The 25746-nt window shown below is 43.9% G+C and overlaps 1 protein-coding gene across 1 annotated transcript; it reads right to left on the bottom strand.

The window, feature by feature from the left end:
- Positions 1–1418: 1418 nt before the first annotated feature.
- Mdm2 (MDM2 proto-oncogene) lies at positions 1419–20484 on the bottom strand. The gene is made up of 12 exons (XM_040754827.1): positions 20262–20484; positions 19724–19798; positions 19514–19598; positions 14195–14269; positions 11203–11336; positions 10778–10827; positions 8151–8218; positions 7715–7808; positions 6435–6583; positions 5594–5749; positions 4570–4647; positions 1419–3225 (listed from the first exon to the last, which is right to left on the bottom strand). The coding sequence occupies exons 1-12, from the start codon at positions 20267–20269 to the stop codon at positions 2665–2667; spliced, it is 1533 nt and encodes a 510-aa protein (XP_040610761.1). The 5' UTR covers positions 20270–20484; the 3' UTR covers positions 1419–2664.
- Positions 20485–25746: the final 5262 nt, after the last annotated feature.

The following is a 25746-nucleotide window of genomic DNA, read 5'->3' as shown; positions in this document are numbered from 1 at the left end:
GTTATTTGTTTGCAGTTTTTTCAATGAAATTGGACTCTTAATTCTTTGCTCTGGCAGCCAGCAACTTCTCCTCCTGAGCTATTCCAGTAGCAGCTATATGTCTACCGCTAATGGGTGGGTGCTTGAGCTCAGCCCTCCTGACATGCTGCTTCCAAGCCATAGTCCCATGCTAACTCTGGAAACCTTTTTATTTAAAAAAAAAAAAAAGTCTGGAAATGGGAAGGGGCAATGAATTATATAAAGGGTATAGAGGGTTCTTTTCTGTTACAATTCTGACCTGAGTCTTTTTTTTTTTTTAAAGATTTTATTTATTTATTATGAATACAACATCCTGCCTCTATGTATGTCTGCAAGCCAGGAGAGGGCACCAGATCTCATTACGGATGGTTGTAAGCCACCATGTGGTTGCTGGGAATTGAACTCAGGACCTCTGGAAGAGCAGTCAGTGCTCTTAACCTCTAAGCCATCTCTCCAGCCCCTGACCTGAGTCTTAAAGACCAGTCTTCATAGAACATTTTAGGGGGGAAATTTTTTTATACCAACAGTATTTTTTTGTATTTTAAGAGGTTGTCTTCTTTAAAATTAGGGAGAAAAAAAGTCTGCATTAAATGTTCTCCTTGCCTGTCAACATCCTGGATGTCCAACTGTATGCACTATGCACTTCATGATAGCTTGAGGAAGGAAACTGAAGGAAGCCACCATCTAACCAGGGAGAGAAAATACAAAGGCCCCGTAACCACGTATTTGAACATACTGGATCAGAGCTACCTAGCTGGGTTCTGGAAATGGCTAGTCACAAATGAGTCCTAAAGAATCCTATTAAGCTAACTTCTGTTCCAAGTGGCTGTGCCAGACCTCTCCCAGTCTCTAGACTTAACCTCTAAATCCCAAAGACTGATGCAATTACTTTTTCCAGGGATTCAGTTTGGGGGGTCTGTCTGCATGCTGTTATTGTGTGGCTATCCTCAAGACCCAGGTCCCAAGACAAACTAAATTACTTTCCCCTGAGTGCTAAGACAATTGACTTGAGTTCATTCGTGCACTTGGTTCAATCACCAGCCCCATTAGGTCAATTCCTGATGAGCACCTATAAAGCTGGGACAAGACATTCCTGGCTTCCTGGGATTTAGCTTCTAAGAAAACAATTTCAGTAAGGTTACTATACCATTCATTGCCACCAAGTGAAACACTACGTAAGTCAGCCTGCCACCTGGTGGACCCACAAGCGGATAGTGACAAGGGCATTCATTCTTGCCCGTCCTAAACTACAGCATTACTTCTTCCTCAGTGCCCTGGTGGCTCCGGACAGCATCACAGCAAAGTGGGAAAGTACAGCCAGATGCAGACATCCAGACTTGTCAGCCATACAGGCTGTTATGAAAAATATGTAAGATTCAATGAAGCTCTTGAAACAATCCTTTAAATATTTAATAAACCATTTATTTGCAAATAAATAATGTATTATAGCACACCTAAACATTTAGAGACTAGTATTCCCCAAGGATATAGTCCTGGTACTACAAATCCAAAGAGTGGAGATGCACTGGGTTACAGGGTGCCAAACCTGAAGACTCACTCCTCACTGTTCTCCTCCTTGGATGTGAGATGCTTCTTCATGGGGAGGAGTACTTTTTGTTTTCAATGCTTAAGTCAACAAGTTTAGTACAAAACTATCCTTTGGTTACTCTAAATTTACAGTCCAGATGATTTTATTTTCTATACTTGAGCATGTGAAAAACATAGGGCCCTTTCTTTGATCAAAGGGAAAGAGTCTGATCTACATGGATGGAGAAGTCTTTTTAAAATAATATGCATGTTTCTGAATGGTTTCTAAACCTAACCTAAGAACATCAGAAACCATGGAGCTGAGCCCAAGAAGGAGCTTTCTAAGGGTCTAAGAATTTTCAACCTCGGAGAACCCACTCTGCATGACAAAAAGCTGGAAAATAAGGTGCATGTTTTTACTTACATATCACCAGATACAACTCGTACCTTTAAAAAAAATTGTGTGCACATGGAGCAGGTGTTAGATCAGAGAACAACTTCATGGACTTGGTTCCCTCCTTCCCCTTTTGGGTTCCAGGGATCAAAGCTATGTCATCCATCAGGGTTACATAGCAAGTGCCTTTTTACCAACAGCATCACCTGTCCAGCCTGTAACCACTGGAGAACTAAGGAGTTTCAGAGTTTCAATAACTTAAAATATTTAATCCTTCACACAGCTTCTAACTCCTTTCATGAGAGGTACTAAATAAATTAAATGTCCTTTGTTAGAGGAAAAAAAAGGAAATCAAAAACTTCTTACAGAGCCACTCTTCCGAAAGGACCATCATCATCTGCCGTAGTAGAGGACGCATTTCACTTCCAACAGTCAGTCCTTCCAAGTGGAAATTACTTAAAACAGAAGGAAAATGAAAAGAGCTACACAGCCAATGCAGATTACATCAAAACCCCAATGTAAAATATAATTAAGTGAAGGTATCCCAAAAGGAAGTAAACATTCTCTATCCTTACTCTCAGGGAAATAAATTGTACAATAAATTTTACATGGACAGAGACACTTTTCTCATTTTAGTGTATGCAGATAAAAATAAAACCCATATTGTGTAATCTGTGGAGTTATGTAGTTAGAAATATATAATTCTATTTTTATGGGCAGGTCAGCTAGCTGAAATAAGTTAGCACAATCATTTGTATTGGTTGTCTGCACACTGGGCAGGGCTTATTCCTTTTTTTTAGCTTCTTTGCACATGGGAAACATGACATGAGATGTCCAGTTTTGCCATGAACAATGCAACCATTTTTAGGCCGCCCTTGGCAAATCACACATGGTTCAATGGCATTAAGAGAGAAGCCAGATTCCACATTCTCCTCTTTGTCTGCTGTCTCTTCCTTCTCCCACTCTTTGACGTCTTCTTGGCTGCTATAAACAATGCTGCTGGAAGTTGAGGGCTGGGAATAGTCCTCACTCTCTTGCGACTGGGAGGTATATATTTCTTTATCATCATTCTCCTCAGTGCAGGACTCCTTAGAATCACTCGATGTAGCTTTTTTCCCATCAGGAACATCTAAGCCTTCTGCCTCCAGCTTGGCCTCTTCAGAGGCGTCCCCTCTATCTTTCTCCTTATCTTCTGGAAGCCAGTTCTCACGCAGAGTCCAACATCTGTTGCAGTGAGGTGGAAGGGGAGGATTCATTTCATTGCAGGAGGTACATTTCCAATAGTCCTTCAATAAAAGAAAACATTAGCTCTTTAATTATGAGGTCAGAACCTTCATTATGCCTAAGGTAAAAGTGTATCACATAATTTAATTTTCGACATTTCATGTATTACATAAAACAGGCAAAAAAGAACATGAGGAATGTGTTAATACTGTATCCCAGAAATCAGCTCAGAGTAGATTTAAGGCACTTTCCCTACATGTACACACACAAAAGGAGAACTATATGAAAATAATAGATGTTAGGTTCTTTGACTGCAGGTCTGGGATCAATCCCTAGCACTGTTTGAAAAGAAAAACAAAGGCAAAAAAAAGTCATAAACCTCTAACTATATTAATTTTGAAAGGTTTTTAAAAACATAGTTGGGCTGGGGAGACAGTTCACTGGTGGACTGCTGTTGGACATGTGTAAGACTCTGAGTACTTTTGTCTTCCTTCTCATAGTGGAAAATCCCAAAGCTACAATCACTCATTGTGGTACTGTGCACCTATCAAGTTGTATCGGACAAGTTTGAGGACAGACACAGTTATCCACTTAAGGGAAGTAAATGGCATAGCATTTTTTCCTCTGTATTTAAATCTGTACCCACTTCCTTCAAAGCTCAATCCTGAACACAGCCCAGAAATTACATGATAAATCCAGATGAAATCTGCTTTTCCCAGATAAACCCTTCCAACCCACATGCTCTAAAGGCCGCAGTTCAACTGAACACCCCTTTTCCATCCATAAGAGAAGTCTACAACAATTCTGTCAGCTACTAGAGCTCACATTTACCACTCTTAACCACAATCCAAAATATATGCCCTACCTACCTTGTCCATCATCTCCTGTACTCTAACTGCTCAGTGTACCCCCTCATCCCAATTTCTCTCTACACAACTGGAAAGGCAAACCCTTCCATACATATCTCTGCCTGGTCACTGAACACATCCTTCATAAACTGAAGGATAAATTTTGCCTGAGGACACTTGCTAGTGTATCCTGAATATATACCCAGTTTACACTGCCCAGCAAGCAGCCTAATATAGAAGCAATGGGGGTAGACTATATACTCTCCCACACTGACTCTTTGATTCTTGTTGAATGTGGCTTCCACTCTTACCCAAAACCAAACATAAAGGTTTTACAAGGCAGGGAATCGACATTTCAATGTTTTAAATTCTACCCCATGAAACCAAACAAATGTGGCAATAGATCCCACTCTACCAAAGAAGGAAATGTTCTAAGTCATAAGAGTTGAAAAGTTTTAACTGTATAAAATTGCCTCACTTTAAGAAGTAAACTAAGCACATTTTCACAGTTCTGATCTCAGCATTGTTTGTATTTCTATCAAGTATCTGCATACTTACAGCTAAGGAGATTTCCGGATCTCCTTCAAAGGAATCTACATCACTTTCTCCTGACTGATACACTGTGACTCGATAGACCTAATAAGACAAATTTATTAGTATCAATTTACCACCTTTAACCAAGAAAGTTGAATTCTTAGTAAGTTCTAAACAAATAGCTTGAGCCACTACTGTCCATGAGAAGTTCTGAAGGGAAAGTCAAACTCAGTTCCAGTCAAGTAGAAAATATAGGACACTAAACTCTTCACCCACCATGGCAAGTTGTTAAATACTTAAATCAAACAAAATATTCAAGAAAGCCTACTTTATAAATTTAGTTTAACCAGAAAACAATGAGAATTGTTAAAGGTATAGTTACACCCAAGAGAGATACACAGATACTGACACTTTTAACTGTTGCATATTTTATGTTTGTGAAAAACAAATTCAGAGAGGGCCAGAGAGAAGGCTCAGCGGTTAAGAGCACTGCCTGCTCTTCCAAAGGTCCTGAGTTCAATTCTCAGAAACCACATGGTGGCTCACAACCACCTGTAATGAGATCTGGTGCCACCTTCTTGCCTGCAGGCAGGCAAAACACTATATACCTAATAAATAAATCTTAAAAACAAACAAAAAAACCAAATTAGTATTAAGAAGGGAGGGACAGAAGTGGTGGCACTTGCCTTTGATCCTCCTACTCTGAAGGCAGAGGCAGAAGCAGGCAGATCACTGTGAATTGTAAGCCAGCCTGGTCTACACAGCCAGTTCAGGGTCACCAGGGCTACATGGTGATACTGCCTTATACAAACAAACAAATTAATAAGTCGGAGAGCCAAATGGAGAAGTGTGTGGGCAGGCTACTACATGAATGAACACCAAAGTCTAAGTTTCTGACTTAGTAATATGAGACTATAACAAACCAGGCAAAAAGAAACTGTTATACAATTTTGCCTTAAGTCAACAAATCAAAAAGCCAGGATCAAGTGAGTCTGAATGTACCCCATGTATCCACCATCTTATTAAGATGGCCAGCATGGAGACCCACCTCGTCATCCTCATCTGAGAGCTCCTGCCCTCCTTCACTCAGGCTGTAATCTTCTGAGTCAAGAGACTCAACTTCAAATTCTACACTGAATTGATCAGAAACTGAATCCTGATCCAGCCAATCGCCCGAGTGTTCACTTACACCATCATCAAGATCCTATGGAGAAAGAATAAAGTGAACTGAAGTACACTGCCTCTGGGCTTCAGTAAGAGCTTCTTAATTCATCCTGTGCCACTATTTCCTCCTCCTGGTCACACTACAGACTGGCACATTATTTGAATCTTCCCTACTCAAAATTTGTCTACTACACAAAGGAAGAAAAAAGGTCAAGGACCCTTAGCATTGAAGTTGCACTCATTATGGCTGCATTAACATTTTCAAATGCCCCCAGCTAAACCCACTCTCCACCCTACTCAACAGCCCCTCCAGCCAGATACAGTTTCCTAATCCTGACATTAACTTTCCCGAATTAAGATGATCTGAGTTTCTAAATCTCACTCACCTTTCTTTGGCTAAGCCTCTAACAATACATTTAATGACCTTTCCTACTTGTAAATGGAGTTCTTAATTTATCTAGATAACAAAAAGCCAAAGTCAGATACAGAGGGAAATGCTGAAAGATCAGAGAGAAGGAACAAGCCACAGCCATACCTTAACCTCCTGGGTGTCTCAGCAGACAATAGTGATTTCCTGATTCTCCCTGCTTATATCCTGTTTCTGTCCAGCTACCTCACTTCCTGTCTGTCTGTATAGACCTCCAGACCTCTATGGTTATTTAATGGCAAGTTCCATTCTATGACCCTCAGACAGGCTTTATTTGTACAAGTAAGATATCACCTACCTGATTTGAGGGGGTGTCTGTGGACTCGCTGCTGCTGCTTCTCTCACAGCATATCTCTCTTAACACACACAAAGCCAGGCTTTCATCAAAGGAAAGGGACCTGTGGCGCTTCCTCTGTCGATCACCAGGTAGCTCATCTGCATTTTCTTCTATATATTAAAGAAAATGGGTAGTTAAATCCCTATATTGTGGCTACCTGTTTGTAACAAAATTTAATTTCAATTAATTTAAACAGAAAGTCAACCATTTACATCCCAACGTCAACTGGCACACTGGGATCTATCCAGCTAAGTACATTTAAAAACTTCCAACATTTTTTCTGAACTTTTCCTCTACAAGTTACAATAAAGTAATCCATGTAGAGCTTTTACTGCCCCAACAATATGCAATTTCTCTGTCAACACTAAGCTTTAAAAAAAAACTAAGACTATGCAAGACCCGGCTGGTGAAACCCAAGAGGCAGCTCACCTGAACAAGGGGGAGCTTATGAACCCCAGACTGGTGACTGAGAGGCCAGCATGGGACTGATCCAGACCCCCTGAACGTGGGTGTCAGTAAGGAGGCCTCAGAAATTTATGGGGCCTTTGGTAGTAGATCAGTGTTTATCCCTGGTGTACAAATGGACTTTAGGAACCCATTCCATATGGAGGATGCTCTGAGCCTGGACACATGTGGGAGGGCCTAGGCCCTGCCCAGGATGATATGACAGGCTGTGAATATCCCCCATGGAAGGACTCACCCTCCGTGGGGAGCAGAGGGGGGATGGAGTGGGAGTTAGAGGGCAGGGGAGGAGGGGAGGGAGAGAGAACTGGGATTGACATGCGAAGCAAGCTTGTTTCTAGTTTAAAAAAAATAGAATAAAAAAAAAAAATAAGATTATGCAAGGTATAGTGGTGCACACCTTTAATCCTAACACCTGGGAGGCAGAGGCAGGTGAATCTGTGAGTTTGGGGCCAGCCTGGTCTATACAAGGATGCAATCTCAAGAATTAAACAGAAAAAAGATTTTACATCCTTTCACTAAAAGAACCAAAATTAGGGCTTGAAAGCAGTGGTTCTCAACCTTCCTAATACTGCAACCTTTATAACATGGTTCCTAATGTTGCTACTTAACTGTAATTTTGCTACTGCTAAGAATCATAATGTAAATATTTCTGTTTTCTGACAGTCTTAGGCCACCCTGTGAAAGGGTCATTTGACCCCAAAAGGGGTCTCAACTCATAGGTTGAGAACTGCTGCATTAGAGGATGAACCCCCAAACAAATAATTAGTCATATACACCTGTCTCACTAATTGTTCTCCTTCTAGATGAGGTAGATGGTCTAGAAACTGAATCTGAAGACGACTTCTCTTCTTGTGGCTCCTGCACAGGATCCTAAGTACACAAAAAACATAAAATATGACAAAGTAAACACACATCACAGGCTCTTCCAAGTTCTGTTTTATATAACCTTCTCAGCTTTCAAGAACTATTTGTCATGAAGCTGGAGTCTCAGAGATTAAGAATATGTGCTGTTCTTGACTGGATGATTTTGGTTTCCATCACTCATGTCTGGGGCAGTTCACAACCACCTGTAACTCCAAGCTCCAGGTGATATGACATCCTTTTCTTGCCCAAGGATGCACACACATGCTCACACACTCACAGACAATACACACAAATGAGATTTTTAAAGAGAAACATTGTATTAGAGTAAGAAATGAATTTAACTATCACCTTCTGTTCACTGCCTCCTTCAGGCTGACATCTGCTCTCACTCACTGATGTGCCGGAGTCTGAAGACTCTAATAAGAGAAAGTAAAAACTTACTCAAAATGAAGAACAAGAATTCAGCATATACCAGTCTAACACAGCCCTGCACAAAGTTTAACCTTTCAACAAACATTAACCATGCATGTCCCAAGTGTCATTTGCATGCCAAAACAAAACTTTAAAATAGCCTGAACTACAAAGTGAGTTCTAGGACAGTCTGGGGGGTGGGGGGTGGGGTAGGGAGAAGTTATACTAACCGAGGAAACAAAAGCAGTGCTTGGTAGATGTGGGGGAAAGAGACTGAAGAACTGTAATAGCCTAGGCCCAAGATGGTGTATGAAAGACATTGTGACAGAAAAAACAGTATGTAAGAAAGCACCCAGACACAAACAGTTCCTGTGGCACAAAATTAAAGACTAATTCATTGTCACTGGAATGGAAGCAGGGTCACTGTGCAAAGAGCCATGTGTGCTCAGACAAGTAACACAAGATGTCATTCTTCTGAGCAGTTATATAAACTCACCTAAGGCCACCTTGTAATCTCTCACCACTAAAAAGGTTTTAGTTTAAAAAATAAAGCTCACAGAACTATTCTCCCCAAGGAGCAATCATAAAACTCCTATATACAGTTGGGTAGTGGTGGTACAAGCCTTTAATGCCAGCACTCAGGAGGCCCAGAATCACTAGGCAAGGTGGCTCTCAGAAAGGACACTGTCGCCAAAGCCTGATGACCCGAGTTCAATCCAGAGTTTGATCTTCAGGACCCACATGATGGAATGGGAACTGACTCCTCAAGTTGTCATTTCACTTTCAAATGCACATATAGCACATAAAATGTTCATAGACACACAAATAAATGTAAGGTTTTGTTGTTAAGGAAAATCCTGGAACTGGAGAGTTGGCTCAGTGGATAAAAGCACATACTACTCTTACAGTGGACCTAAGTTCAGTTTCCCAGCAAGCATGTCAGCTGGTTCATAAGTCAACTGTAATTCCAGCTCCAGAGAATCTAACACCTGCACTTATGTGCACATACCCACATACAGGGACATACACATAAATGAAGTTTTTCTTTTTTCTTCTTCCTTTGAGACAGGGTCTCATTATGTAGACTTGGCATTTGTCACACCAGGCTTCATAATTAAATGTTTTCAAAGGCAGGTTGGAGTGATGTTTCTGGAAGCTGAGAGCACTGGATGCTCTTCCAAGAGGCATCAGCAGCTCACTCACAATAGTCTAACTCCAGTCCAGGAAATCAATGCTGTTCTTCAGCCTCTGTGGGCACTGCACACCAGAGGTGCTCAGACAAGACATACAAGCAAAACCCCGTAAAATGAAAAAAAACTTGTTTTTAACTGGGGGGAAGGGAGAGTTCAATACAGGTTTCCTTGTGTAACAGCTCTGGCTGTCCCAGAACTCACTTTGTAAACTAGGTTGGCTTTGAACTCAGAGATTCACCTGTCTGCCTTCTGAGTGCTGGGATTAAAAAGACACGTGCCACTACCTCCTGGCATTTTTAATTTTTGAAGAAAGAATGAGAATGAACCATAGAGCTATTGAGGCAGCTAACTAGCACAACACTTTCCAAGTACAGATGGGTCCCTGTGTTCAATTCCCAGCAGTGCTGAATAAATGAATGAATGCCATGTGGGTTGTAATCCCAGCTACTTAGGAAGAAACAGGAAGACAGTTCTAAACCAGTCTGCGTAACTTACAAAGATCCAATCTCAAAACAAAAAAGTAATACAGGCTAGAATTATGGCTCAGTGGTTAAGAACACTGGCTACTATTCCAGAGAGTCTCAATCCAATTCCTAGTACCCACTCAACAACTCGCAACTATCTGTAACTCCAGTTCTAGGAGACCTGACAGCGTCCCTGTCCTCACAGGCACTGCATATAGATGGTACAGACATACATGAAGTCAAAACAGTGACACACATAAGAACAATATTAATTTACAAAAAAAATAGTGGGCACTGAAAGAACTGACTAAAAAAATAAGAAAACCAGAAATACAAAATATGTCTCTGTGGTGTTTTGTTTTACCTTTTACTTTACAGTGCTAAGGGTTACAGCCACAACTGCATACTTTCAAGGAAAGCACTTTTTTTTGGGGGGGGGGGTTTACGAGACAGGGTTTTTCTGTATAACAGCTCTGGCTGTCCTGGACTCACTCTGGAGACTAGGCTGGCCTTGAACTCACAGCAATCTGCCTACCTCTGCCTCCCGAGTGCTGGGATTAAAGGCGTGCGCCACCAACGCCCGGCTTGGAAAGCACTCTTAAAAGTGTTTTGTTTTATGTTGGGTGGGGCAGGGGGAGGACTGGCGAGATGGCTCAGAAGGTAAATGTGTAAAGAGAACTAATTCCACCAAGTTGTTTTCTGACTTCCACATGGGCATCATGGTACCTATATCGCACACCACAGATGCCTGTCATATACACACACAATAAGCTACTCATTTTTTTAAAAGCTCAGGTTTCTCAGCTACATAGTGCGTTTGAGGTTAGACTAGGACACATGAGACCTTGAATCAAAAAGAACTGTCTTTAAAGTTACAGTATTTTCATAGCATTCAAAATTAACTTACCTTGCTGGCTTACGACCACCAAGTTTCTGTAGATCATTATATGTATTTTCCTTGTAAGGAAAAGAAAATTACAAACAGAGAACCTAAGGCTGAGAGAAGTCAGATCCACTTACACACCCACACAACTAACCCTGGACTCACATGACGGGAGGAGGGCTGACTCCTCAACTCCATACCCAATGGCACACGCACAATTAAAGCAGACTAACTCAACAGCGGGTTTTTAAGATTCCAGAGTTCAGGTTTCCAAACGACATACTAACCCCACCCCCACCCCCACCCCCGAGAGGGGGCAGGACCAGGAGGAGTGCTAAGGGTAGTAGAGCACCAAACTGAAACCCCATCCTGTCACTTGCATACACGGCTACAGTCTCTCTGACAGAGGGGGAGACAGAGGGGAGCTGCAGCTTTACTGGCTCTTTTACCTGTGGTCTTTCACAGAGAAGCTCGGCACTCCAAACAAATCTCCTAGAAGATCGTTTGAACAATACACAATGTGTTGCTGCTTCTCATCATATAATCGTTTAGTCATAATATACTGGCCAAGATAAAATATAATCTGAAATAGAAATAAGGTTTCTACGTATTAAAGAACATTAAATATCAATTCTATGTACTTTTACCCACAACCATGTACTAGACAGTAGTTTGTCTAGACGCAGCTCTTCTGAACACATTCATGCTGATGAAAACAGAAATAACTGATTCTCAATATTACTTAAATGTATTTCTTGCTTTTCTTTTTTCTCATAAACTTTAATTCTGCCCAGAAATCTAGATACTAACATACTAACAAAGGAAGGCAAAAATAGAAAAAAAATTAAAATATGGCAGTGAATTAGAGCAATGACAAATGTAACAAACATATACTTCAATAGCTCTGAAGTCATCCCAGAGAACTCCCATGGGGTAGTTCAAAGTTATCAAGTGATCTACCTAACTAGTCCGCGGCTCCAACTATTGCTATTAAACGAATGATATTCCATGTGCTCTGCTAGCTCAGCTTTAACCACACCTTTCCCATTATCCCAAAGCCACCCGTCAGTCAACAACACAAATCCATGAGCACTCTATAGTGCACAGTGCAAGTGTCAGTGCAGTCTCATCATCCAGACACCCCACACAGTTGTTATCACTCCACAGAAATGAAGAGGTCGCCCCTTCATTTCTGACACCCAGCACCCCAAAAAAGAAGCAAGCATAAAAAGGATGAGGAAACCACCCTAGGACTGACTCTATTCCAGTGTACTTTCTACTATCTCATACTGGTTTCCACTACTTTCTCAAGTGCCCCAGGATAAAGATCTGAAAACTGGTACAGACAATATAAACAACTCTAAGTCCCACCTCCACCATTCATCCAGGAATTTGTCCTAAACATTGAAATGTTTTTCCTTGTCAATACTTCCTAAATAATACAGCATTAACAACTGTTTAATATACGTTACAGGTAATCTAGAGATAACTTAAGGGAGGCTGTCTGTACACTACAAAGTTTCATTTTTAAGGAAGAGACTTTGAAGACAGGGCCCTAACAGCAATGCCCTACAGACAGCAGAGGAAAGTCACCGAGCCACTACAGACAGCTTGGTACGAGTACCCTACACTTTTTTGATGGCCTTGATCAATTTTCTAGTCTATCTACTACTAAATCCATACTTTGTTTCCTTTAATTAATCTTATAAAGGTCAATCCAGTTATTGACCATAAAACATCACTTAACACTTAAGAGACTGGGTAGCTAAGCAGGGGTTCAGCAATCCTAAAAGGAATGTTTCTACATGTCCATGGATCACAGACACTGGTGACAGGCAGTGGGACAGACAGGAAGAATAGGTTCCTCCTACAAAGGATCCCCTGAGACATTTCTAGCCGTATGACTGAAGACAAGATTTGGGAGTCTCTTCCTGTTCCACTAACCTGTCACAACAGTGTTTTAAGTAAACAAGATAAAAACACTTGTATGTCATTTACACTGAAATTGTCTACATCTGCCCAGCATATTTTTATGAACAAACTTGAAGGTAAACAACAATACGTTGTATCCATGAGACAGGACACAGGCTCATGAATCAGCTCACTTGAGAACTTCGGTACAATCTGAAGTCCGGGATACCCAAGAAATCCTGAGATAAAATTTAGGGAATCCAACAATTTGGATGGGGGGTAAATCCTCAATTTTAGTTTTCCCTTCAATTATGAAGACAGGCAATAAACTACAATATTTATAAGTGATTTTTGTTGCCAATAAACATCAAAATGTTTTGATCAAAATGTTTGCCTCAAGCACACACATCAACAAAATCTTTAATCCTCACTACATTAAAATCAAATGTATTAAACTGCCAGTATTTTCTTACTTTAAAAGCCATATACTGGGGCTGGAGAGATGGCTCAGAGGTTAAGAGCACTGGCTGCTCTTCCAGAGGTCCTGAGTTCAATTCCCAGCAACCACATGGTGGCTCACAGCCATCTGTAATGAGATCTGGCGCCCTCTTCTGGTGTGTAGATGGAGGCAGGGTGTTGTGTTTGTAATAAATAAATAAATCTTTAAAAAAAAAGGCATATACTGGGCAGGAGAGACGGCTCAAAAGGTAAAGGTGTTTCCTGCCAAGTCAGATGAACCTTGTTTGGTTACCCAAGATTGACTTGGTAGGACAGAACTGACACCCTCAAAATGTCCTTTAATCTCCACTGTGTATGTACATACTCACACATAAATATAGCTTTAAAAATTAAAAAGAAGACAGCGGTTTAAAAGTTAGCAACGGCTGGGTGGTGGTGGCGCACGCCTTTAATCCCAGCACTCGGGAAGCAGAGGCAGGTGGATCTCTGTGAGTTCCAGGCCAGCCTGGTCTACAGAGCGAGCTCCAGGACAGCCTCCAAAACAATACAGAGAAACCCTGTCTCAGGAAAAAAAAACAAGTAAAAAATGTATTGTCACAAATTTGCTTACTGTTACAAATTTAAATGACTGAGAAGTTATGGATGGATCTGAGACTTTTTACCAGTTTGCCAAATGAGTTCACAGCACAAAAACAATAAGAATTCTATACTTCTTTCTGTTTGGGTTTCCAGTTAAAAAAAAAAAAAATGAAGCGCACTGCTGAGTGTGGTAACACACACCTTTAATCCCAGGCAGAAGCAGGACGATCTCTGTTAGAGGCCAGTCTGGTCTACATAGTGATATTGAGTTCCAGGACAATCAGAGAGACCTTGTCTCAAAAAAAAAAAAAAAAAGTCATACAAATTAGTATTTTTAGCTTCAAAATATAGTTCAAATGGTCACAAAACAATGTCCCCATTTGCTACAAATTCTTTCTGTATGACCAATCTCACCCACAAACTTGAAAACTACTATCTATGCACGGCTGTGACTATTAAGATATCAGTTCCCTATCTCTTAGTTCCGCTCACCTCTTTCATAGTATAGGTATCTTTCTGCGCCCCGACAGACTTTAACAACTTCAGAAACAATGGTTTTGGTCTAACCTGTAAAAGAAAAGAAGAACTGCTGTTACACCCATGAAAACACTCTATGGCATAAGCCCTGCAAGTCTGTCCAGAAAGCAGCCCAAAAGGGGCGGCAAATACCACATTTAACAACTTGTTACAAGTCAGACCTCAAAAAGTTGGGTTTTACACTAAGTGCAATAGACTCATAAACGGAATAGCACACATCACCAAAGAGGAGGGAAAATGCTTTGGAAAAAGCTATTATGCAATTATCATAAAATCATTCATTACTATTAGTAGTGATCACAGGGCTCAGAGATTAAGCACTCACTGCTTTTGCTTAGAACCAAATTCAGTTCCCAGCACCCACCATCAGGTACCTTACAGCTGCCTGAAACCCCAGTTCATTCCAGGTGATCCAACATCCTCTTCTGGCTTCTGCAAGGTTTGCACATATGTGGGAGTGTAGCACTATTTTCTTTCTCCAGCTCTATTACGTTTACTACCACATAATCTAGTTCCGATCCAGTATACAGTATACTTATTGTACTGCACAAACCCAATGGTCTGCTGTAAGGAAACTTACAGAATGAAGGAGAAAAGAATACGTCTTTAGGATTAAACCTATCACCAATCTATTATACACTGCTCCAGAACGAATCCAAACCAGAGAGGTAATAAGCAATTCAAAGACTGTAATTCATATTCCTCAACTACAGCTCAGTATTTTCTTCCTATGATTTACACCTCAAATACCCACTTATCATTTACAGCGCACCCAAAAAGGCTAGATACTGCCACCAAAAAAATAAAGAGAGACACAAGACCTTTAATCTAGCCAATTTAAAAGCAAAGTACTATATAAACTATTGGAGTGAATACATAATAAATTTCATTTACAAAAAACAGGTCAAGCTGGGCAGTGGTGATACACGCCTTTAGTACCTGGCAGAGGCAGGTGATATCTGTGAGTTCGAGGTCAGTCTGGCCTACAAAGGGAGTTCCCACCAGGTCAGATTTTCCTAGAACCTACAGTTTGTCTGACTCTAGCTTTCCCAGTAGTAAGATATTAATTGGTGGGGCTGAAGAAAAACCTTAGGGGTTAAAAGCACTTGCTGCTTACAGAGGCCCTGAGTTCGATTCCCAACACTCACATGATAGATCAAAACTATCTGTAACTTGAGCTTCAAGGTATCTTACGGCCTCTTCTGGCTTCTGTAGGCACCAGGCATCCACATGGTAGGTACACATACACACATGCAGGAGAACATTCATACACATAAAAATCTGTAAAGAAAATTGGACAACTGCCAACTAACTGGCAAGTGTGGTCCATAGAGCGGCTGGTGAGCCCAGCCTAGCACCAGTCTCCAGCAGTACAGCAACAGCAAGGAGCAGCATGATAAAGTGGCCCTGAACTTGCTGCAGCCACCTAAGTCTGAAGTCACAGTTTATCAGTGGTCATGCACTGCTCTGAAGCTGCTCCTCTTGTTACAGCTCCAACAACCATGGTCCTATTAGCCTGTTCTCTGTAACTACGGGGTGCCCACAAGGACAACCTTTGATGTTTTACCTAAATGTACTTCTGTGCACAACTCATGTCCCTGGCCCCCAGGGAGGCCAGAAAAGAGTGTTGAATCACCTAGAACTGGAGTTACAGATGGCTGTGAGCCATCACATGGGTGCTGAGAATGAAGTCAGATCAGCTGAGGAGTAGCCAGTGCTCCTAGTCATAGTCACTTAGCTATCTTTCCCTATTAGGACAGATTTTTGGGGGTTTTTTTGTTGTTGTTTTTTCGAGACAGGGTTTCTCTGTATTGTTTTGGAGGCTATCGGTCCAGCCCAGCCTCGAACTCACAGAGATCCGCCTGCCTCTGCCTCCCGAGTGCTGGGATTAAAGGCGTGCGCCACCACAGCCCGGCTCAGATTTTTGGGTTTTTTGGGGGGGTTTCTTAGAGGGTTTCTCTGTGCAGCTTTGGAACCTGTCCTGGAACTCACTCTGTAGACCAGGCTGGAGGCTAGACCAGGATGGCCTCTGCCTCCAGAGTGCTGGAACTAAAGATATGTGCCACCACCGCGCGGCATGGTATGTTTTTTAACTTTTATTTTTCTGTGTATTGGTATTTTGCCTACATGTATGTATGTATGTAAGTGCACCATGTGCATACAGTGCCTGTGGAGGCCAGGAGATGGCCCAGGATCCTCTGGAACTGGCACAAGAAGGCTGAGCCACTTTATGCTGGGAATCAAATTTGGGTCCTTTGCAAGAGCAGCAAATGCACTTAACTGCTGAACTCTCTCTCCCCACTTTCTTTTAAAGACTATTTCTAGCACAATTTCAAAATGTTCTTTTAAAAGTGCATTTACTCCTCAAGAGCACACAAATAGGTTATCAAATACCAAATGGTCAACCCTGAAAACATACAAATGGAATTATTCCCACATAGCAAGTTGTATTTAGAAGTGTGTATGTGTGTGTGAGTGTGTAAAAAAAATTAATGAAAAGGGCAGGGGCTGGATAAGTAGCTCAGTGGTTAGAGCACTGACTGCTCTTCCTTAGGACCCAGGTTCCATTCCAACCCAGAAGCACCCACATGGCATCTCACAGCTGTCTGTAACTCATATTCCAGAATATCTAATCCCTTCTTAGACCTCTGCAAGCACCATGCAAATACATACTGCACACCCAGCTACATAAGACAATAATCTTAAGAAAAAAAAAGAGAAAGTATATTGGAAGCTTTGGATGATGGAATCAGAATGATGGTATAATTATAATCTCAAAAACAAAAAGTTTCAAAAGAAATGGGAACCAGCCAGGCATGGTGGTACATGCCTTTATTCCCAGCACTCAGCAGTCAAAGAAAGGCTCCGGGGATTGGTGGTGCACACCTTTAATCCTAGCACTCAGGAGGCAGTGGCAGGCGGATCTCTGTGAGTTTGGGGCCAGCCTGGTTTACAGAGTGAGTTCCAGGACAATCTAGGCCACACAGAGAAATCCTCTCAGAAAAACAAACAAAATGTTTTCTCTTCTAAGATTTGAAAATTACTTTTTAATTCTTAATTCCCATGTCACTTATGCTATTCTTCTCTATAGCGTGTCAATTTTAGCACATGTATTGCCCAAGCAAACACCTCCTAATTGTATTAACTCAAATCAAAACTCTACAATAGAAAAGCTTTACAAAAGTTGGTTTAAAAACAAAACAATAATTATTATTAAAAGACAACACTCTGTGTAATCTTATACTTAAGAATAAAAAGACAGGCTAGAGAGATAGCTCAGAGATTAAGAGCACTGACGGCTCTTCCAGAGGTCTTGAGTTCAATTCCCAGCAACCACATGATAGCTCTCAACCACCTATAATAGGATCTGATGCCCTCTTCTGGCCCGCAGGTATACATGCAGAGCATTCATATTCATAAATACAAATACAATAAAATCTTTAAAAAAAAGAATAAAAAGACAATTCTGTGTAAAGATCTACATGTAAAAGTTTTAAAATGCTGGGCTGGAGAGATGGCTCAGTGGTTAAGGGCACACTGTCTATTCTTCCAGAGGTCTTGAGTTCAATTCCCAGCAACCACACGGTGGCTCACAACTATCTGTAATGAGATCTGGTGCCCTCTTCTGGCCTATAGACAGAACAAATAAACCCTAAAAAAGGAAAAAAAAAGTTTTAAAATGCTCCAGGTGGTGGTGGTGACATAATCACAGGTCTACAGAGTAGGTTCCAGGACAGCAAAAGCTACACAGAGAAACCCTGTCTCAAACCCAAGTTCCAAAACGCTACATGGAAACACAGTATGTAAAAGCCACTGAAACAGATAAGTCTGCTGACATCAAGTTGCATACAGTACTAAAATAATAACTACACTTGTGTTATACAAGACACCAAGAGCTGGGCGTTGGTGGCGCACGCCTTTAATCCCAGCACTCGGGAGGCAGAGGCAGGTGGATCTCTGTAAGTTCGAGACCAGCCTGGACTACCAAGCGAGTTCCAGGACAGCCTCCAAAGCCACAGAGAAACCCTGTCTCGAAAAAAAAAAAAAAAAAGACACCAAGAAAAACGCAAAAGGGGATGAGGAAAAGAGGGAGAAAGGGAGAGGGAAGGAAGAGGGGCATTACAGAAAGATATTAGGCAAACCTCAGGATAAACAATTACTTAACAAATGAAGTGTTGCTTCATGGGAGATCTGAGGCACATAGGGCATATATACTGAAACAACCGTCCAACAGTAATAATAGAAATTGGCTCACAGTTTTATGACATATTTTATAAAGAACTAGGAGTCTGAAGATTTACAACACAGAAATGATAAATGTTTAAGGAAATGGAAAGTTAACTACCTTGATTTGCATGCATATACCAAATCATAACATTATTCTTCATAAATATGTACAAAATGGGAGGGAGGGAAGGAAGGAGGGAAGGAGGGAGGGGAGAGGGAGAGAGGGAGAGAGGAAGGGAGGGGAAGGAGGGAGGGTGGGCAGGCTGGCAGGCAGGCTGGTTGATTCAGTGCTGTGCTGGCAGGCTTGAAGACTACCATAACCTTTTGCTGAACCAGTTACCAGGTAGCAATCAAATGTGTTTATTCAGGTCTTAGGATTACTTATCTCCCTATCTTTCTTAAAGAAGAATCACATACTTATTCTACTCACAAACAGGAGAAACATTTACATCTACCAGCAGGTCATAGTGTAAGATCATAGCTCAGCTCAGTGGGATAGTGCTTATGCACCCACACCCCAAAGGCTGGGTGGGGTTCAATGCCTGACACCAAAAGCAAGTAAGAAAAATGTTCAAATGGTGTACTTGTGTTAGTGAATGCTAAGCAGGCATTAAAAGTAACCCTATAGTTCACTGGCAAGTTGTAGAACACCACTGTATGTTAATACAGAATAGGATACAAGATACATTTCTATTTTTATTTCATGCATTTCTGTAGTGACTAGAGTCTTCACAAGGAATATGAATCACCTCTGTGACTTTTAGGTTACTATTTAAGAAGCTAAACAGTGGTAGGACGAACTAGAAAATGCATGTCATCAGCGTCTGCATCTACACCTGATGCAATGGAACTCATTTTCCAAGTCTGAAAACAGGTTCTTGCTGTTAATTCTCTAACGCAATTACAAGTGTGAAACACTTTCTATTTAAAACACACGATTACATTTTTAGGGCTGTGCTCTAATTTTGAAGTTTAAAGTTCTTACTTGACTACCTGGTTAAAAAAAAAAAAAAGTTACTTTTACACACTCAAGACAAAAATACCAACCAGAGTCTCTTGTTCCGAAGCTGGAATCTGTGAGGTGCCTTCAGCACCATCAGTAGACACAGACATGCTGGTATTGCACATTGGCCTACAGGTAGGGAAAAAGAGAAACACACACACGATAAAAACTCGAAATGGTAAAATATGTGCGAAAAATCACAAAGGAGACAGAAGGCGTCCTTAACGGTAGATGTTCTGCGGGCTGCTCCTTACCTCGATGCACGCAGGAGAGGCTCCGTCGTCGCCGGGGAGGTCCCAGGTGTCCCCTCTGCGCTGGCCAGCGCACAGCTGCGGACAACGACAGGGTTTAAATAGCTCCAGCGGAAGAGGCAAGTCAGGACTTAGCTCCTACGACAGGCGACGCCGAACTTGTCTCAACTTGACCAGCCCAGCAGGAAAAGCTGAGTCAACTCCAAAAAGGGCTGCCCCGGCTCGCCCCTCCCAGAGGACCGCGAGACAGGCACCTGTTAACCCCCGACCCCAGCAGCGAGCCCAGAGCGACCCCGGAGACCACCCTCCGCCCAGTGCGGGCCGCGGGGCCTGCCGGGAGACCCCGGCTCACCCCCCCGCCCCACCCCCGCCCCGCCGCGGGCGAGCCGCGCCAACCGAGACCCCGCCCTCCGGCCACTCGCCAGCAAACGGTCGCCCCGCCTCACGCCCCGCTCCCCCGCGAACCGGCCCGGAGGACGCGGGAACCATGGGGACCCCTACGCCGCCCAGCCCGGGACGGAGCGCTGCTTCCGGCGCGTACCTGCTCATCCCCGCGTGTCTCCCGACCCTTCACGGGACGCGCGGAGGCCCGGCGGTCCGGGTTTGGGCTTGGGCGACCATTTCGCTCCGGTGCTCGAGCGGCAGCGGCTCCTCACTGAGAGCGCGGCCGCCTCTCGGCTACCCGGGCCCAGGACGCCCCCCCCACTCCTCCCCACACAACAAACCGGAGCTCGGCGGCGCGCGCCTCCTACCGCCCGCGGGTAGAGCGCCGGAAGCCACGGCCCATCCGGGCACCTGGGAGCGCGCGCGCACGTCCGGTGGCCGCCTCCCGGACCAATGGGAATCGGGCTTGGGCGGGGCCTCGGCGGCCGCGCAGTCCGTGCGCGCGCATGAGGCGGGGAGGGGCCGGCGCCGAGCGCAGGTGCGGCGCGCAGGTTTTTAAGGAGTTGGGGTTTTGTTTTGTTTTGTTTTGTTTTGTTTTTTATTCTATTTCGTGTGTTGGTTACAGCTCAGACCGCAATGGTAGCGAGGCAAATTAGTATCCGAAGCGTTGCTGTTACCAAAACGGAAGCAAGAATAACAGCTGTGTGGTATTTTAAGCCCACCCCGCCAGCAGCTGGAGTTGTAAACAAATGAGTTATTTTCAGATTTTAAAATAGAGGCCGGGCGGTGGTGGCGCACGTCTTCAATCCCAGCAGTCGGGAGGCAGATGCAGGTGGATCTCTGAGTTCGAGACCAGCCTGGTCTACAAGAGCTAGTTCCAGGACCCCCTCCAAAGCCACAGAGAAACCCTGCCTCGAAAGGGGGAAAAAAAAAAGTAAAAATAGAGCTGGGGGCCCGGCGTTGGTGGCGCACGCCTTTAATCCCAGCACTCGGGAGGCAGAGGCAGGTGGATCTCTGTGAGTTCGAGGCCAGCCTGGTCTACAGAGCGAGTTCCAGGGCAGCCTCCAAAGCCATAGAGAAACCCTGTCTCGAAAAACCAAAAAAAAAAAAAAAAAAAAAGCACGCATAGACGTACGTACACCCCCCCCAGTGTTGACAATTTTCTAGTTGGTGGTTATCATGGGGGCTCGAGTTATGGAAAGAACTGGACCTTGAGGCTGAAGCCAGATGTAGTGATGCGTCTGTAATCCCAGACACCAGCAAGCTGTCTCCGTCTGTTTGTTTGTTTGTTTTGTTTGTCTCGAGACAGGGCTTCTCTGTGTAGCACTGGCTGTCCTGGAACAGACTCTAGACCAGGCTAACCTCAAACTCAGAGATCCACCTGCTTCTGCCTACTGAGCTTTGGGATTAAAGGCATGCACCACCACCATCCTGCAGGCCAGAAGGGGGCACCAGATGTCATTACATGATAGTTGTGAGCCATCAGGTGGTTGCTGGGAATTGAATTCAGGACCTCAGGAAGAACAGCCAGTGCTCTTAACCACTGAGCCATCTCTCCAGCCCCAGGTCTACTTTTTAAGAGTGTAGAATGTAGAGTGTCATAAGGCTCTTATTGGGGACGTCCTGCGTTGTTCAATCCTGGGCACCAAAAGCAAAAGCCCCAGATCTTAAATCTTAAAAACAAAACAAGTGAGCCGGGCGTTGGTGGCTCACGCCTTTAATCCCAGCACTCAGGAGGCAGAGGCAGGTGGATCTCTGTGATTTCAAGACCAGCTTGGTCTACAGAATGAGTTCCAGGACAGGCTCAAAAAAAAAAAAAAAAAGAAAGAAAGAAAAGAAAAAACTTGTACAATCAAAAATAATCAGGAATCTGAGACAGGAAGATAGCTTGAGACGAGCAATGCAAAACTAATATGGATAACACTAATAACCTATCTCAAGAAGTGAGAGGAAAGGACTCTTGTTCTTTGTGGTTTGGGCCAGGTGTGGTGGCATAGGCCTTTAGCCTCAGCACTGTGGAAGAAGAAACCTGTGAGTTCAAGACCAGCCTGGTCTACATAGTGAGTTCCAGATCAGCCTGGGCTACATAGAGAGACCCTGCCTCAAAGCAAACAAAGGTAACATCCTTGGGAGATGAAGTGGCTCAGGCGGTAGAGTGCTCACCTAGCACACGTAAAGCCTTGGCTCCATCCCCAGGACCACATAAACCAGGCATGATGATGCACATGAGCCATCCCAGCACGGGGGAGGTGGAGGCAGAAGGGTCAGAAGTTCAAAGTCAGCCTTGGCCACAGTGGGTTTGAGGCCAGTCAGAGACAACATGAGACCCTGTGGGGAAATAAGTCCCACCATTGTTAACACCAGAGACTTGGTGTGACTTTGAAACCAGGCCTTTAAAGTATCAAATACAGCTAGATTTCTGATTGTTAGACTCTACTCCTGACATGAGATGAATGAAAGCCTCAAGCTGGGTGTGGTGGCACGTGGCTGGAATGTCAGCACTCACAAGTCTGAGACAGGAGTTTCGCCTGGTGTATGAGGCCACCCTGGCTTATGTAGTAAAATAATGGATGGACAGATGGATGGGAGGGAGGAAGAGAGAATAAGAAAGAAGGAAACTTCAAGTAGTAGAAGTGTGTGTGTGTGTGTGTGTGTGTGTCTGTCAGTATGTGTGTGTGTCTGTGTGTCTGTGTATGTGTGTGTGGTGTGTGTGTCTGTGTCTGTGTGTGTGTGTCTGTGTGTGTGTGCGTGTGTGTGTGTGTGTGTGTGTGTGTGTGTGTAAAATGCTAGACCTGGTAGTATACACTTGCAATTCCAGCATTCAGGAGACTGATGCAAGAGGATCTAAAGTTCAAGGTCAGCCGAGACCAAATAAAGAACAGAGGCTGACCTGGGCTGTGTCAAAACTACATCCCAAACGAAAGACTCTGTGCCTGTTGGGGGGAGGGTTAATCCCACCAAAGGCCTGCTAGTAATAACCATGGTTATTGTGAAGGTGCTTGCTTAGCATGTGTAAATTCCTGGGTTTAATCTTCAGTCTTTCAAGGATTTAGTACTCCATTGTGGCGTGTACAAGAGTAGACCAATACATGCCTCCCCCAGATAGACTTCGCGCCCTATTTTGAGGTGGCTTCTTACAGGAAGGGTGGACACAAGTATCCCTCTGAAAACCATCCCCTTGGATAAAAGTCCACCTGTCTACGTTAGTGCATGGCAGACAACAAGCGGGGGCATTTGCCAAGACATGTCCAACCAGCCACAGGCTGTCACCGCTCTTCCCAGGGCGGTGCTAACATTCCAGAGTCTGCACAGCAAAGCAACCTTTTACCTCACCCTCACCTGCTGGCCACCTACATCTAGAAACCCCAAGCCCCTGTGTCTCCCTGTAGTTCAGGATATTAGACAAGCTCCAATTGCTGGGCCCTTTGAGTCTCACATTTTGTGAGGTTCCCATGTTTATGCACACAATAAATTTGTTTGCCATTTCAAACGTCTGTCTGCCCGCTGTCTGCTGAGTCTTCAGAGGAGAGGAAAAACGTTTAACTCCCAGCATTACCACACACCAAAGCACCAAGCACCAGTGAGAGGCTGAGAGGTGAACAAGGATAGGCATACCTCTTGCTGTAATGGATCCTACCCAAACTCTTTCCAGCCAAAGAAAATGCTGATGCCATTGACATCAGTAAGACTAGAAGAAGCAAAAAGTTGAGTTGTTAAGATTGGAGTGAGGAAACATCGCAGAGCACTCAGTCGAAAACCTGGAACTGAAGCTTGAGTTGGAGGCGGAGCTTCAAACAGCCAAAGTATAACTAAGAGGAACAATTAGGAAGCCAGCCTACGCAGGGCCAGAGAGCCACAGGACCAATACTGCCTATGTTAAGGACCGTGAGGAACAAGGAGTCAAACTAGATCTGCTCTCTCTAAAGCAATTGCTACAGTAGGGATAGAGCATGCCTGGCACGAGCAAGCCTCTGGTGTTAGAATCCAGACCAGACTGCTGCTCAGTCACGCCCACCTGCAGCAGCCTTTCCTCCAGCTGCAAGCTCCTGTATGCCCCATACATCCAGACCTTAAGATCCGATCTCAAGAGAAAGATGCGGAAGGCGCAGAGGCAGCATCCTCACTCCCGCAGATGGACAAGTTGCTGGAGTCTCCCCCAGGCCAGGCAGGTACCTGGAGAAGATGGTGGTTGAGTAGAGAAAAATGTGATGTTCTACAGGCATACACCTGTAGTCTCAGTTGCTGGGGAGATAGAGTGCTGTAGCATGGCATTTTTCCTCCAGAAATAACATGCTCGGCCAATCAGCATCTTGGAGCAGAGGTCGCCATGGCCTGGTAGCCATAGCAACTAATCGAACAGAACACTAGAGAAGTAGTGAGATCTGTAATAATGCCAATGGACCTATCAGCACTCCTTAGCAGAGGGATGGATGGAAGGGTGTTACGATCCTCACCTGGGGTTCCAATCATTGCCCCTTCTTTTTCCCTCCTCAATGGCAAGCAATTTGGTGAGAGACTAGAATATATACTATATATAGCATATAGGAAGGGGTAGATTAACTAAAAGGAGGACTCCATGACACAACTTGCATTAGGTCATTATCCACGAGGAGGTGGGCTGTACAATGATGCAGCTGTTCGGCGGGAGGGGCAGAGGGGCAGGAGGGGCGGAGGGGTGGGGGGACACGGCACCGACAGGACTCATTCTCATTCTCCTGTAAGTAACCCCTCACCCGTGTTCTGCAAGTAAACCCAATAAACTCACTGTTTTGTCAAGTTGGATTTTTGCGGTGTTAAACATCAAGAGGCAAAGCAGCAGCCTGCTGGTCCTGAAAGGGAGCAGGCACCTCTTTCTCCTCCGTGAGGTTTATTAGAGGGACCTCGAGGTCATGATTGGGCCCTAGGGGCATGGGGCACGCTAGACAGAAGCAATGCAATATCAGGAGATCTGAACAAGATAGGACCTGAAAAAGAAAGACAGGTGAGGGGGCTCCCTTTAAAGCCTGGAAAGAGGGGCTGGAGAGATGGCTCAGAGGTTAAGAGCACTGACTGCTTTTCCAGGGGTCCTGAGTTCAATTCCCAGCAACCACATAGTGGCTCACAACCATCTACAATTCAACCTGTGTCCTCTTCTGGCATGTAGGCAGAGCAATGTATGTGTGATAAATAAATCTTTAAAAAAAGCCTGGAAAGAGAGGGGGGGCAGCCATGAAAGGCAGAGTTGGGAAAGACCAGAGAACAGATTCCTTCGGAGAGCCTTTCCAGCAGCCCCCATCCCCACGCAGGAATCTCAGCCCAATCCCCAGGACAAAGGAAAGATCTGGGTTTTTATAACCTCTTAGGAGAGGCAGGAAGTTTCACATCACATTGCATTATGGGACTAAGAACACGAAGAAGCCCGGTGCTGGCTAGGACCATCAGCCAGAATCTGCTCTCAGGCCACAGCCCAGACAAGCTTCTTAACCCTCTGTCCCAGAGGAAGCTGCAGGAAGGCGTGACCTACTTCAGGTTATGGGATCTGGCCCAAAGGTGCAGGCCTATGTTCTAATGGGTGTAAGTGTACTTTGGCCTATCATTGGTACCCCATCTGGTCACCCATCTCCCTAGAAAAAGGAAACATGACAGAAGGCAGAGGGATTACT

The sequence above is a fragment of the Mesocricetus auratus genome, unplaced genomic scaffold (genome assembly GCF_017639785.1).
Source record: "Mesocricetus auratus isolate SY011 unplaced genomic scaffold, BCM_Maur_2.0 Super-Scaffold_100011, whole genome shotgun sequence".
Classification (NCBI taxonomy): Eukaryota; Metazoa; Chordata; class Mammalia; order Rodentia; family Cricetidae; genus Mesocricetus; species Mesocricetus auratus.
The sequence above is the reverse complement of the archived record's forward strand: the minus strand, read 5'-3'. Positions and strand labels throughout refer to the sequence as shown.